At 24.4% G+C, this 15,961-nt stretch overlaps 1 protein-coding gene across 10 annotated transcripts in view; it reads left to right on the top strand.

Annotated features, from left to right (window-relative positions):
• Positions 1-1,091: 1,091 nt before the first annotated feature.
• The window catches only part of LOC126894555 (alpha-tocopherol transfer protein-like), a 54,978-nt gene continuing 40,108 nt past the window's right edge, over positions 1,092-15,961 (top strand). For 3 of the 10 annotated variants that reach the window (XM_050665654.1, XM_050665662.1, XM_050665652.1), the window contains exons 1-4: positions 1,092-1,394; positions 4,533-4,695; positions 5,023-5,269; positions 14,481-14,591. In XM_050665654.1, coding sequence (XP_050521611.1) covers positions 1,238-1,394; positions 4,533-4,695; positions 5,023-5,269; positions 14,481-14,591 — 678 coding nt within the window. In that variant the 5' untranslated portion in view covers positions 1,092-1,237. Of the gene's footprint in view, positions 1,395-4,532; positions 4,696-5,022; positions 5,270-11,907; positions 12,019-14,480; positions 14,592-15,961 lie in introns of all 10 variants that reach the window. The other 7 variants (XM_050665653.1, XM_050665661.1, XM_050665651.1 and 4 more) reach the window with 5 other exon arrangements.

Here is a 15,961-nt window from a genome sequence, read left to right as displayed (position 1 = left end):
ATACGTTGGTTGTTTATCATATCAGTTGTTTACCGTATCGGTTGTTTATCATATCTGTTTATGACTCATGTTGTTTACGGTATCTTGTTTTTGCTGATGTTTTTGTTGACAACTTTGTTTTTGATTATTGTTGTTGTTTTTATTTGAAATTCTTGGCATTTTGGTCTTCCTTTTCTGCACCGACAGTTTTCCATTACGTTAATAGTAACTTTTTCTTGTATTGAACTGTTTTCAGTGTTGTTAGTTGATTTTCTTTTTGTCTGGTGTATGATGGGTAACCAAGTTTTGCTTATTTTCCATCCGTCTTCTCTGTTGAAATTCTCTGGACATTTTTCGATTTCTATTGCCTCTTTGTACATTCGATGCCAAAATGAGTTTCTTTGTTTAAGTATTGGCGTTGATCTGTGTATTGCACAGAACATTTATATAATTATGATCAGAAATTAATAATTATTAATGTTGCACAGAAATAAAAAAACGATGAAAAGCTTATTCAGTCGGCAATATTGCTTCAATGGCGTCAATTGGGTGATGCGTATAGGGCCGTGTCAAGAAGTCACGGACGTGCAGCACTTACTGAACTTTGTACAGTGGCGTATCTTACTCGGTGTTAGTCAGAAAAACTTCCATATATTCGTAGATGGGCTACGATTAATAAAAGGACACAGGTCGCGGGTCTTCGTGTATTGCAAAACAAAGGAACCGTGCCAATTTTTAAAGATATTACGTGGGACATAGTTAGCGATCACTCTATACTGTTTACCATTGTATTTTTAACATTTTCTAAAAATTAATTACATTGTTACATTGAAAGCATACATTAAAATTTATTATTCAACAAATGTTGTAAGACTTCAAATAATAATATATTATCAATTGTTGTATACTAACCATAACAATTTTCACATAATATTGCTAATTTAAAAATAAATAATAATGAATAATAAGTAATTAAAATGAATGATATTTTGTTATTTATGTTAATATTAAAATTAAAATAGCGTTTTATGATTAAATAGATACCAGTTAGAGTATTTATTTAAGTAAAATAACCTTCTGAAATTTTTATAACTATTATTCGATTAGTTTTGTTTTGAAACTGCAACGTATCGTTTGTTATATACATATCTTTTTTTATAAGATATAATAATATAATTGGTTTTAAGAAATATCCAACTTTATAATATAATCTTCATTTTTAATATAAAAAAAAGTACTTTAAAACCATTTTCTAAAAATGGATTCAAAAAATGGACAATATTTAACACTGCCGACAACAAAACAAGTGGCAGAAATTTATGCCGAAATAAATACTACAGAAGATAAAATTGACAAAGATGTTGAATTGTTACTAGAATGGGTACGAAAACAGCCTCACATGCCAAATCTAGATGGTAACGTACATCATTTATTGATTTTAGCTTTGACGTGAAACTGAGAAAGTATTAATTTTACTATTCTTTGTTTTTTTTTTGTATCTATTACCACTTTTTATCAGCTTTCATCGAACCGATTTCTTTAAACAATACGTCAAAAGATCACAAATCGTATCTAGTCAAAGACATTACCCTTATTGAAAAAAATCCTCTCATTTCCCGTAAATGGGGTATATCTCCAAATAATTTACAAATTTAAAAATCGCTAATTTTTTCAATTTTTTCTTATTAAAACTGCCATAACTTTTTTAAAAATGACCCAATAATTATAATTTTTTATTATAGATGCATGATATCTTTACCTATCATTGGATATATTTTTTTAATAAATCTGACCCTTTACATGCCTACAGATGGGCATTCAAAATCACAAACTTTTGCAAAAAATTAACTTTTTCAACTTAAATTTTGAAAGTGTTCCAGAAATACTGACACTTTTATATATACCTTAAATTAAAGCTTATGTAATATAATTTATAATGGAAAAAAAAAATTCAGACTTTATTTTGTCGTCATGGTGAAAATGGCTACTAAATGCTATTTTTGTATGAAAATTCTCGATTTTATATTTTAACTTTAAATTTATATAACTTTTTGAAAAATGTATGGATTAATACAATTTTTTTAATATAAATATTATTTATATTCTTCTTTTATACGACATACTTTTTTTTTTATCGGACCAATTGAAGAGGGGGAGTTCAAAACATAAAAGTGCATATAGAAAAATGAACTTTTTCATCTTAATTTTTGAAAGTGTTCCGGAAATACTGACACTTTTATATATATCTTAAATTACAGTTTATGTAACATACTTTATTGTGGAAAAAAAAATTCGGACTATATTTTGTTTTCATGGTTAAAATAGCTACCGTATTAAATATAATTAATAAAAAAATCTTTTTTATACTTTTAATTTAATAATACTATAACTTTTAAAAAAATATATGGATCCATACAGTTTTTTTATGTGAAATAATATTTATATTCCTCTTTCATAAGACATAATTTTTATTTTTAAATAAAACCATTTCCCTTTATATATTTATATATTATATATATTTATTCATATATTACACTTATAAATCATAAAACTTGTAATCAAGATGTAAATAAGGAAATAGGAGATTTTAGTTAATGTAAATTGTTAAAATTAATTAATTCTGAGTGTTGCAATTGTAGAATCATTTTAAACATCAAAGATTACCTAGAAAAGATTACTATGATTTCTATTAAAATTATTTATTATGATAAAAATGAAAAATATATAGTGATATTAACGAATTATAGAAATTTTCTCATACATTTATTGTAAATAGTAGTTACAAAATTATTCTGACTGCATATTAATTTCCACAATACTATTTTTCAATTCTCATAGCATTTTCTATTTTATGATATCAATTTCAAACAACTTAAGCTAAATGTTATGGTAATGAATTCAACTTCTTTTTACTATAAACTTTAACAAAATAAACTTTAAAGGGCCAAAAAAATGGCATTTTGATAGAAAAAGTCATATTGAAGATTTGAAAACAGCGCGAAAAGTTTATTGAGAAAAATATATTATTGATTTCAATAAAAGTTCCTGTGTATTTATTCATAAGTAAAAAAAAAAAATTTTAAATTAAGTATTGCATCAAGCCATTTAATTTTTATACATAGAAGTAACAAAATATACTATTATATAATTTTTTATAAAAATACAAAATTATTAATTATCTATTTCATACTATATTTAATTGCTATAGTATATTTTTATTCATATATTATACTTTTGAATATAAGAACTACTAATCAGGATATAAATAAAGATATAGAAAATTATGTAGCTTTTGAATAATCAATCAATTTTTCTAAAATTAAACACTATCTACAGATTTGCATCGAAGCGTTTTTTATGATAGTGATTTTAATCACTGTCAGATATAATCTATACTGGACCCAACTATGCTACGACCCCACTGTGCCGTGACCCCACTGTACTGGGTTTTTTAGAAATGATTTATACAGTAACATGTTACCAAAAAATATAAAATATTATAGACTGTTAGTAAAACACACAAATAGAGTTAAAAAATTATTTAACAACAAAGTAAGATTATTTAACTTGTTATATTTAGTTGAAACTTGTCATATCTAATTTGATAATTATAAAAAAAAAAATTATAATTTATACTATTAAAACATTAGAAATGAAAAATTTTAATTTTATATTCGGAGAAAGTTGGTTAAGCTACTTTTTATTTGATAAAGGGGAATTTTTACAATTTTTGAGAGTTATATCTTTAACTAGATACTAGTTGTGATCATTTGATGTATCGTTAAAAAAAATTCATCAAGTCAGAGCTGAGATAAATTAATGACAAACAGAAAAAAAAAATCACATAGTAAAATTATTTATTTATTATTTTATGGGGTCAAATCTCGTAACACGACTGTGAAAGGCTGAAGTATAATAGACTTGACAACCGTATACCACACACGATGTTATATAAAAAGGATAATTTAAGCCACGTCCTCACTGAGCCGCGACTCCAATGTGCTAGGTTTTTTTTTAACTAAATTATTATTTTTTTGATAGACAAATATAATTTTAAAATCAACTACACTAAGAAAATTTAATTGTTTTTTTTTATAATGCTATATACTGATAACCTTGCAAAATTGATTTATAAATGTATATATATATTTTTAATTACCTTCCCGATACATTTTACTTTCACTTTTTTGTCTAAACAAAAGTTATTTGCATTTTATATGGAAATATATATATTTTTCTACTTTTTGTTTTGAAACTTTAAACATATTTAAAAAACTCAATTTTTTTCAAAAAAATAAAGTTATATCAGTCAATGATTATAATATGCAAAATACAAACAGTTTTTTGGTGTAACTAAGAAAATCTTTCAAGTAATTACTCTAAAATATAAGTAACAAGGTTGTTAATAGAATAATTAATTTTTATTTCAAAGTAACCTTTTTTACCATTTTATGAACAAATGAAATTAGAAAATTAGGCTTTGTTTGCATAATTTGAAAATTTTTAGAAATTTCAAAATTGAAATTTTAAAAATTTTAAATTTTAAATTTTAGATGAAAAAAAAAAAGTAAAATCATTTTTGATTGGTTGCAAAAACAGTTTAGAAAGAACCAAAGAGATGTTAGACAATCATTATACTTTGCGTGCTCTTTTTACAAAGTATTTCATCGAAAATGACCTTGAAAATAGTGCAATTATTAAACTCAGTAAATATAGGTAAATATCTTTATAAATATTGAAATACAATTTCTTTTGGAAGAAATTATTTATTCTTGGTTATATCAATTAGTGGTCTATCACCAATTATGTATGTTAATATAGTTATGATAGAAATATACAAAAATCAAATACACATGAAACTATAATTGAAACTCATTAACTCATTATAAATTTAATCTTAAATAATTATTTTATAGTTAATAACTTTTTATTACTATTTATTTCAAGTTAAATAATTTCAATAAGTTTAAAATAGGAATAAAATTTATTTCATTTAAAATATTATTGTGTATGTTATTTATACATTTTTTTAAATTTTAACAGAGTAATAACTCCATTACCAATGATTACAAAAGAAGGAAATAGAGTCATTATAGATCACTTTAAATCAGAAATTTATGATTGTGATATTGTCGTCACAATGAAAGTTTTATTGATGAGTATAGATATAAGAATGTCTAAACTAGATATTTTCAAAAAGGATATATATATTTTAGATATGAAGTACCATAGATTAAGTCTCTTATTAGAATGTCTACCACATATGAATGAAATGTCTCTTTGCTTGAATGTAAGTAAAAGTTAAAATTAAAAATCAATCAATTATAAATAATATATTCATTTTATACTAGAAGCATAGTATAGCTTCTAAGCAATACTAAGAATATATAGATTTTACCTAGAAAAAAATTCTAAAAAATATTATAAACTTAATATTGTTATAAAATAATCCGATTAATCCTTTAATAATATTAAAATAATATTGTTGTAATAGTAAGAGAACATAAGGTATTAAATATTTCCAATAAATTTTGATATTTTGTTTGAAAACCATGTAGTTTAACGATAGGAAAGTTATTGGTGCTGGATTTAATTTATTGGAAGTCTAGGAACTCAAAAAGTTTTAATAAATGAGAAGGGTTAGAATAAGGGCGATAATGCACAACTAGAATTGGATCACCGGATTTTAAAAGAGGAGATATAGAAGAAATGTTGAAAATAGATGAAAAACAACCTTCATCAAGACATTTTCAGAAAAACATTCAAAGTGGTTAAAATAACGAATGTCACAGGTTAAATAAAAAATTAATAGGAATACCGTCTGGACTTATAGATTTATTATAATTAAAAAGGAGAACTGGAAAAAAAATACAGGGAGCAGGGTAATAGGAACACAAGGCTCAGGAGCTAAGCTAACTGTTATATTAGAAGCTTTACTAAGCACTAAATCTAAAAGGGAGCTATGTGTAATGATAATACAGTTAGGTTCTAAATTGAAAGTTCTAAATCAATTTCAAATTCTTTTTGAAGTTTCGTAGCATTTTTAAATATTTCAGATACGGAAATATTTGTTAACTCCAAAAAAAAAATTATAGTTATCAAGAAGAAGATCGTATGATTCTTTTCTTTTTTCAAGTTCAGCTTTAATTTTGTCTAACATGACAAAATAAGTGTCAACTTTAAAAGATTCTGATTTTGTGAAGGTAACATCTTCAGCTGATCCTTCATCAAGGCATGTTTTTCTCTTTTTTAAACGTTTTTGATCATTTTTGAAGTGTTTTACATTAATATTTTCAATTGCTTGAGATTTTAAGTGTTCGTAAGCCTTGTCAAATCTAAAATCTGTTACATAAGTAATTAATGAGTTATAAAGTTCTACCACAACACCTAAATCAACATTCACACACTGCAGCTTTTTACTAACAGCATTAAACCTCTGTAAAATATTACCCCAAAATATTGATAAAAATCCTATTTCTAAATTATCTAGTTTTTCTTTTATGCCTTTAGTCTCAAACTGAGTATTAGGCTTTTCATATGTATCGAATTCAATTATATTTAAGGCAATCATAATTGTACTCCAATTTTCATTTTTAATCTCCAATCTTTCCTAGCTAACCACTTGGTATCTGAAAGAGATTTCACAGTAGCATTAAGAATTTCCCACTGGTGTGTTGAAGCAGAAAAGAAATTATATATAATTTGAAGTAAATTAAAAAATTTGACTGCTTCAATACAACAGCTCACAAAGTTCATAACGACTAAGTTCAAAGAGCGTGCTGCACATGGAACAAATTTTGCCATAGGATTTACTGTTTTTATTCTTGTTTGAAGTCCAGAATATGCACCTGCCATATTACTGGCATTATCATATGATTGACTTCTAAGTTTTGCAATATTCAGTTTATAAGTTTTCAATATTTTAAATACAGCTTCTGCTATATTTTCAGCTTTATGTCCAACATGATCTAGAAAACAAATAAAACGCTCAACAGAACTTCCATCACTATTAACATAACAAATACATAATGATAATTGATCGATGTGTCATATATCAGGAGTTGAATCAACACTAATTAAAAAATAATGAGCATCATTTATTTCTTGAATAATTGTTGACAAAACATTTTCAGCCATAATTTTTTATTGTCTCTTCATATATATATTACAAGATAAATAAGATGTAAAACCTCTGCCAGGATTTCTATACTGTTTGAGATGTTCAGCCATAAAAGGGTCAAATTCAGATAATAACTCAATAGCCATTAAAAAGTTGCCATTGTTTTTGAAACCTAATTTTGATGTATCCCCTCGAAGTGCTAATCCTCTTGATGCTAACTTTTTTACTACTACTAAACTCTTTTCAAAATTTAATCCAATAAAGTCGTTCTCTCTCCACCTGATTAGCAAATCCACTATCAATGCGATTAAGAGTCACCCCGCGTAGTTTCATTTTCAAAATATTAGACCGATGAGTTTATGAATTTAAATGTTCTTGTATTTTTTCATCTGCTTTTTTCCAGAGAGAAAATCCAGTCGAACCAAATGGAGATTTACAGGAAAATAAAAGACATGGATAGCAAAAGAGAATTCCTTTTGTCTCAGAATACGCTAAAAATTCTCTGCGAAATTTCTCTCCATTTTTTAAAGTTCCTTGAAAATAATTAATTTTACAAGACCTGTTGATCGTTTTTTTTATTCCTTTTACCGTTCCAAGAAAACTTCTCTTAGATTTAGAAAAATTAATTATTGATAAATCTTGAGTAAAACTATGAAAGCATACATAATTAATTCAATCTTCATTATTAGACCAAAGAGCTGGATCAGAACTAAAACAAAATGAAAATGAAAACTTAATAAATAGTCTTTGTCAACAATCATGCTTCAAAAATTATCATTCTAAATTTCGATGATGTATTATTTAGAAACAAATGTAAACTTAATTATTTATAAGTAATAGTTTTATGAAAGTTTTTTTTTTTTAATTAAATGTTGTCAAGTTGTACAAAACATCAATTTAAAATTAAAATTTTAGAGAGTAAAAAGTATTTAAATTAAAAATTTTTAACATGACGTCGAACGGCGTCAAACAGCGTCTTATTAAAACATTATTGGATGTCGCCAATCGGCGTCATAGAAAAAAAGACATTATTCTGGTCAGCACCAGACGCGTAGCTAATATATTTTTATTGGGCCCGGGCCTACCAGGACTACCTATGTGTATGTGTATATAAAATAGTTTCTCAGCGAACGTGTTAGTACAACTATGAACTACCTACCTTTAAGTTATTTTTATTTTATATTCCAAACGGAGCGAGGAATGTATTGATTTTATAATGATTTTTTTGTAATTTTAAAATTTGTTATAATTCTTAAAATATTTTTTGAAATAAGGACTTAGTTAAGTTAAAATTATTTTGGATTTAGTCCTCACTCATCTGGGTTAATACTTTTTTTTTACTAAAACTACTAGAAAACATGACAAAATGTATCTTTTTTTCATTTTGTTATAATCATCAAGAAAGATAAACAACACCATAGTTGTATATCTAACTTGATGGTAATGTCAAAAATGATTTTATTCTATTTGGAATCTCATTATTATATTGTAACATTATTTATTGAATCTTTATGATCTCATCAATTTAAAAAAAATCGATTTATTTTAAATGTATTTCACAAATTATTCAAACAAAATGTAAGATTTATACGGAAATAAAACTTCCTGCTTATTACATTAGACCTAAAAAATGTATTTTTTTTTTAATGAATTATTAAAAAAGTTCGAGTTGCTACATTTTTTTCGAGACTTCATAAAAAAACTATTTTTTGTTCGATAATTTTCCATTTTTTTCCGAAATTTTTAGGCATTTTATCTCCACTACCGAGTTACACAAATTTACGACTAGCAAGCACTAACAAATATTTTTCTTCAAAAAAAATTTAAGGAACTTATTTTTTTAACTAACTAAAGATATTAAGGGGTCTGCTCGCGACTTGTTTTTTAGCCTAAAAACATGCTTTACGGGAAGAACTCTCACGCCTCGCCAAGTGGCCAATAGTTTCCAATAGTTTAATAAAAATAAGCCAAAAATTGCCTATATTTTGCCCCTTAATAAATAAGCACGAGAAAGTCCTTAAGCCAAGATGCTGTTGAAAAATGAAACATCGATAAATTTTGGGTCATATTAATATTCATATACTGAATTTGTTATATAATAATTTTTTATTAATACATCAAAAATAATATATTTAGATGAGAGAAAAAAATAAATGTGAATGTGAAATGTTATACATATTTTAGACTACTGAGATTGAGCTTAAAGTATTCTATTTGATTTGAACGCCTTACCTTGGGATAATAGAAGACGTATTTAATAATTGTTTTTCCGAATATTCAATTAATTGGTTTTCATTTGCCATGGTTTCAAAAGTACTATGTAGAGGAGGCTCACTAAACAAATTATAAAATTGTTTATTTATAAAAAACTGAATTAACGCAGAAGAGATAACATATGCTTAAAGCATTCTTTTTGATTTGTACGACTTACCTTGGTGTAATAGAAGACGTATTTATTAATTGCTTTTCTGAAATTTCAATTATTTGATTTTCATTTGCTAGGGCTTCTAGAGGACTCTGTAAATTAGACTCACTAAACAAAATATAAAATTTTTCATTTATATAAAACTGAAATAACGTACAAAAGTTAACTTATGATTTTTAAATTACTTTATATCACTCGACTCATTTAAAATCTGTTTAGCTGTAGTCACTATTTCAATTGGCAAATTGGAGATTGATGGACGTTGATTGCCAAAAAATGAAGTTAATTTTGCGGTTTGAGAAATGACTTTTTGTTTTTTGTCTAATTTTAATGTAGCAACTTTTTTATAAGCACTTCAACTTAAACGTTTTCTGCTGTCACTCATTTTAATACATTAATTAATAATATAATATAATGATTATAAATATTACAATGTATAATCAATGCTATTATCTAAATACTAACTGCAGTCTACGTTGTTATACAGCTTTGATATATCTTCTTTTATATTTATATCTTTGTACACGTTTTAAGTTGGAAAATAATAAAGTAATATTTTTTTTAGAAATAGATATTTTTGTTTCTTAAAAATAAATTGTTCTGTTTGAAAAAATTTAAAATTAAATAAAAATAATTAATTTTTAAAAATTATATACCTATTAAGATTTTTGCCACCTGTTGCAAATGCCCCCCCCCCCTAAATGCGAGCCTGATTAAGGAACTTAAATCATTAGAAACAGGAAGATAGACAGAACTCATAACGAAATAACGAGAATTTAATTAAAAAGAGATAAAAAATTTTTCAGTAGTATTATTGGGAATATAATTTAAAAAAGATGGAATATCTTTATATACTGTAATTAGTATGCCACTACCACAAAAACATCAACTGCTTGAAAATGAACGGTCACAACGAAAAACATTATAATTTGTGAGTCCAAGTCCACTAGGATAAAATGAGTTATTTAACCAAGTTTTTGTGAAAAGCATAAAAATAAAATCAAAATATGCAACGATTCACTTAAAATTAGTTATTAAAATTAATTATTCCATGTGAAATCAAATAATGTGTGTACCGCAATAGTTCAGAAATATTTAAAATTTTTATCATAAACTTCTTGAAGGTTATTGACAACAAAATTAATTTATTTTCTTATTACTTTTTTTACCAGATAGAGCAATTATTATAATTAAAAACATGAAAAAATACCTCATGTTCTATAGCCCATAACTTCACATTAAAATAAGCTAACACTGTGGAACTAGCACTTTTAATCTCGTATTAAATAATATTTTTAATTTATTTTTAAGTTTATGAATTTCGGATTTTCTTAACATTTAAATTTTGATTTAAATTTTATACATTTTGCAGTATATAATTTCACCACCATCCTAATTGCCTATATGTAAGTACGATGTAAATTTGAAATAAATTTGGTCACATAGCTTTTGAGTAATGAGATGATAAAGTTAGTTATTTTTAGTAAACCATGCGTATTCATGATCGTAAAATGATCCAAAAAAATCGATTATTAATCAATTCAAATATTGCTTGAAGTGCTTGAGGATATATCCATGTTTACAGTTGAGTTCTGACGTTTCGGACTCATTGCAGAGTCCATCTTCAGAACTCAACTGTAAACATGGATATATCCTCAAGCACTTCAAGCAACAAAACAATCTATGAAAGTTTTAACACATGCAATTCAAATATATTATGAGTTAAAAAACAAATATAAAATTTTCTAAAAAAATGATTTAACCTTTAAATTTTACAATTAATATAATACAAAATGCAAAAGTTTTTAATTATTCACTGATATTATATAATTTCAAATAGAATGAACTGATGATATATCTATACCCCAATTGTGTTTCACACTCATTCAATGAATTATAATTTTTCTGACTCAATGACTATATTTGTTTTAAATAACTTATCGATCCAACAAAATTGTTTGTAAAAAAAGAGCTAAAAAATAGGTATTTCTAAATTTTAAAATAATAAAAACATTTTTGAAACAATTATTGAATATTAAAATTTTAAGTTCGTTTAAAAGTAATAAGAAAGAATAATTTATAATACTTTCTTATTTAATTAATATTAAAATGTACAGCAGTTGCTGGTAATATCTGTTCTTCACTGAATTCCTTAATAAATAAAGTCATAAGAATTATACAATTATGTGTCACATTATTTTATTTCACTGATAAATAGAAATTTTGTGGTTATTTTCTTGCAGTTTATCATAGTATAATTTCAAAGATCTATGAATGAAGTTATTAAATATACGTAATTGATATAGGTTTATAAAATAATGTGGTACTTTGTATTGTATCAATCAAATATTCAAAAACTTAAAAATAAATTACTATTTTATAGAATGCATTTCCGCTAAGAACTCATGAATTTCATATTCTCAATGCTCCAAATTTTATAGGCAAATATATCAATATTTTACGGACTAAATTCAATAAAATAATTTCTCAAAGAGTAAGTATATAAAGTATATTTCTGCTTGACTAGGCTGAAAAATTATTTTATTCTAATCAGCATTATATGTTAATTAACATTACTAATGCTAAAAAAATTTTCGTAACTTAGAGCTTATAATGGCCATAATGTAATTTTTTTCTCTAAATTGATTCTTATTTTTTTTTTTCTGATAAATACCCCTCAGAGTTGTTCATAATATGAACATATTATAACACATATATTATGTGTGTTTTAAAATGAACTAAAATAAATTTCAGGTCATTTGGCTTTTTTTGAAAATTGATTAATAAGAATAATTTTTTGGTTATTTGCACATAACATATAAAAGAGCACTATATAAAAATTAATACATAGAATGTAAACTATAGATATTAATATTAATATATTTTAAAAATTAAGCATTTAAAATTTTATTGATAAATCCATCAGTTAACTTAAAAAATGTAGATTACACAAAATTATGTACATTTTTCAAAATTGAAATATTTGCAAATTTATGTTAAATTTGACGAAAATATAGATAAACAGAATATATAGATATTTTACATAAAATAATTTTATAATTTAATGTTCCAAAAAAATGTAATGACTAAAAATTTCATGTTTATAGCTGTTTATGAAATATTTTAACAAAAGTATATAATAATTTTTTATACTTGGAAAAGGCCCGGACCGCTTTTAAGAATTTCATAATTTTGAAATGCGCAGATATAGAAATTAAAGTCAGTAAGATAATGAGCTTCATTATGTTTTACTAAATTAATACTAGTTGTTTTTGGGTGTAATTTATATTGTTTAAAAATGAGGTTTTGATACTACGCCCTATTTTGATGGAGATATGAAATATGAGCGGTATAGATATTTAGGAGTGTGTACGCTTTACCAAATTCAAAAAACGTATTAGAGTTATGTTTCTAACTAAAAAAATTAAAAATATTATTAATTCAAAAACTAAAAAATATTAATAATATTTAACTCAAAAATCACAAAAAATTACTGAAGAGTCTTTTCAGTTTTTTATTTAAGTATTTAAAAGAGTGTGAAATTCAGAAAAAGTATTAAAGATATGTTTCTAACAAAAAAAAGTTTTCTGAATATATTGAGGAAGACAGTAGGTGATAAAATGTGATAACAAAATAAGTTTTCAAAAAATGTTCAATCATTTAGTAGTTAGTCTTATTTATTGTTTTATTTTAACTATTTATTGTCCAATAAGACTAGACCTTCGTTCTATTAATCCCTTGATATAATCGGTAAAATACAGATTGTTCAAAAAGAAATATAAAAAGTCAATTGTTACGAACAATAAAAGACAGAAAACAGTTTCTTATACAAAATAATACCATACAATTTTTAATTGCATACAGTTTTTTAGTTTTCATAGTATTGTTATAATTCAAATAACAAAAATTAATAAAATAAAAATAATGAATTTGAGGATTGGGCTGTATATGGTGAGAACCTGATGTTGTGGTTCTATCGGTGTCGTATGGTTCGAGGGTTTAGAACGACAAAGACAAATAGATGTAAAAATAATAAACGCAGTATCTCTAATTGAGGTGCAATAAACTTTTGTCTGGTTAGTATGTATATAATAAGTATTCGATTCGTACTCCGTCACAAAAATAGAAAATTAAAACAAATTCTTTTCGAATGTTTGTAATCAAGATGCATAAAATGATAGCCAATAACAACACGGGTTGTGACTAACAATTGTTTTCTTATTTGAATTCGGTGAAAGCGAACTCTCATCACTGTCTCCCTAGTCTGAAATGATAGTACCCCCGGGATATTGTTGTCAGCGCTTTTAGTGATCTTTTTAATTTATTGTATTTAATTATACATTACATGATTATTATATTGAGATAGCATATTTAACAATTGATAAATTGACATATACAGAGTGATTTTTTTATCATAACCCACTCAATTACTTACAAAGTAATAATAATTTATACAATTTTTTTTTTTTTGTTATCTTTAGTTACACATTATTCTTGAATTATTAACTATNTATCGATCCAACAAAATTGTTTGTAAAAAAAGAGCTAAAAAATAGGTATTTCTAAATTTTAAAATAATAAAAACATTTTTGAAACAATTATTGAATATTAAAATTTTAAGTTCGTTTAAAAGTAATAAGAAAGAATAATTTATAATACTTTCTTATTTAATTAATATTAAAATGTACAGCAGTTGCTGGTAATATCTGTTCTTCACTGAATTCCTTAATAAATAAAGTCATAAGAATTATACAATTATGTGTCACATTATTTTATTTCACTGATAAATAGAAATTTTGTGGTTATTTTCTTGCAGTTTATCATAGTATAATTTCAAAGATCTATGAATGAAGTTATTAAATATACGTAATTGATATAGGTTTATAAAATAATGTGGTACTTTGTATTGTATCAATCAAATATTCAAAAACTTAAAAATAAATTACTATTTTATAGAATGCATTTCCGCTAAGAACTCATGAATTTCATATTCTCAATGCTCCAAATTTTATAGGCAAATATATCAATATTTTACGGACTAAATTCAATAAAATAATTTCTCAAAGAGTAAGTATATAAAGTATATTTCTGCTTGACTAGGCTGAAAAATTATTTTATTCTAATCAGCATTATATGTTAATTAACATTACTAATGCTAAAAAAATTTTCGTAACTTAGAGCTTATAATGGCCATAATGTAATTTTTTTCTCTAAATTGATTCTTATTTTTTTTTTTCTGATAAATACCCCTCAGAGTTGTTCATAATATGAACATATTATAACACATATATTATGTGTGTTTTAAAATGAACTAAAATAAATTTCAGGTCATTTGGCTTTTTTTGAAAATTGATTAATAAGAATAATTTTTTGGTTATTTGCACATAACATATAAAAGAGCACTATATAAAAATTAATACATAGAATGTAAACTATAGATATTAATATTAATATATTTTAAAAATTAAGCATTTAAAATTTTATTGATAAATCCATCAGTTAACTTAAAAAATGTAGATTACACAAAATTATGTACATTTTTCAAAATTGAAATATTTGCAAATTTATGTTAAATTTGACGAAAATATAGATAAACAGAATATATAGATATTTTACATAAAATAATTTTATAATTTAATGTTCCAAAAAAATGTAATGACTAAAAATTTCATGTTTATAGCTGTTTATGAAATATTTTAACAAAAGTATATAATAATTTTTTATACTTGGAAAAGGCCCGGACCGCTTTTAAGAATTTCATAATTTTGAAATGCGCAGATATAGAAATTAAAGTCAGTAAGATAATGAGCTTCATTATGTTTTACTAAATTAATACTAGTTGTTTTCGGGTGTAATTTATATTGTTTAAAAATGAGGTTTTGATACTACGCCCTATTTTGATGGAGATATGAAATATGAGCGGTATAGATATTTAGGAGTGTGTACGCTTTACCAAATTCAAAAAACGTATTAGAGTTATGTTTCTAACTAAAAAAATTAAAAATATTATTAATTCAAAAACTAAAAAATATTAATAATATTTAACTCAAAAATCACAAAAAATTACTGAAGAGTCTTTTCAGTTTTTTATTTAAGTATTTAGAAGAGTGTAAAATTCAGAAAAAGTATTAAAGATATGTTTCTAACAAAAAAAATGTTTTCTGAATATATTGAGGAAGACAGTAGGTGATAAAATGTGATAACAAAATAAGTTTTCAAAAAATGTTCTATCATTTAGTAGTTAGTCTTATTTATTGTTTTATTTTAACTATTTATTGTCCAATAAGACTAGACCTTCGTTCTATTAATCCCTTGATATAATCGGTAAAATACAGATTGTTCAAAAAGAAATATAAAAAGTCAATTGTTACGAACAATAAAAGACAGAAAACAGTTTCTTATACAAAATAATACCATACAATTTTTAATTGCATACA

Source organism: Daktulosphaira vitifoliae, unplaced genomic scaffold (assembly GCF_025091365.1).
Source record: "Daktulosphaira vitifoliae isolate Bord-2020 unplaced genomic scaffold, ASM2509136v1 Scaffold_1, whole genome shotgun sequence".
Lineage (NCBI taxonomy): Eukaryota > Metazoa > Arthropoda > Insecta > Hemiptera > Phylloxeridae > Daktulosphaira > Daktulosphaira vitifoliae.
The sequence above is the reverse complement of the archived record's forward strand: the minus strand, read 5'-3'. Positions and strand labels throughout refer to the sequence as shown.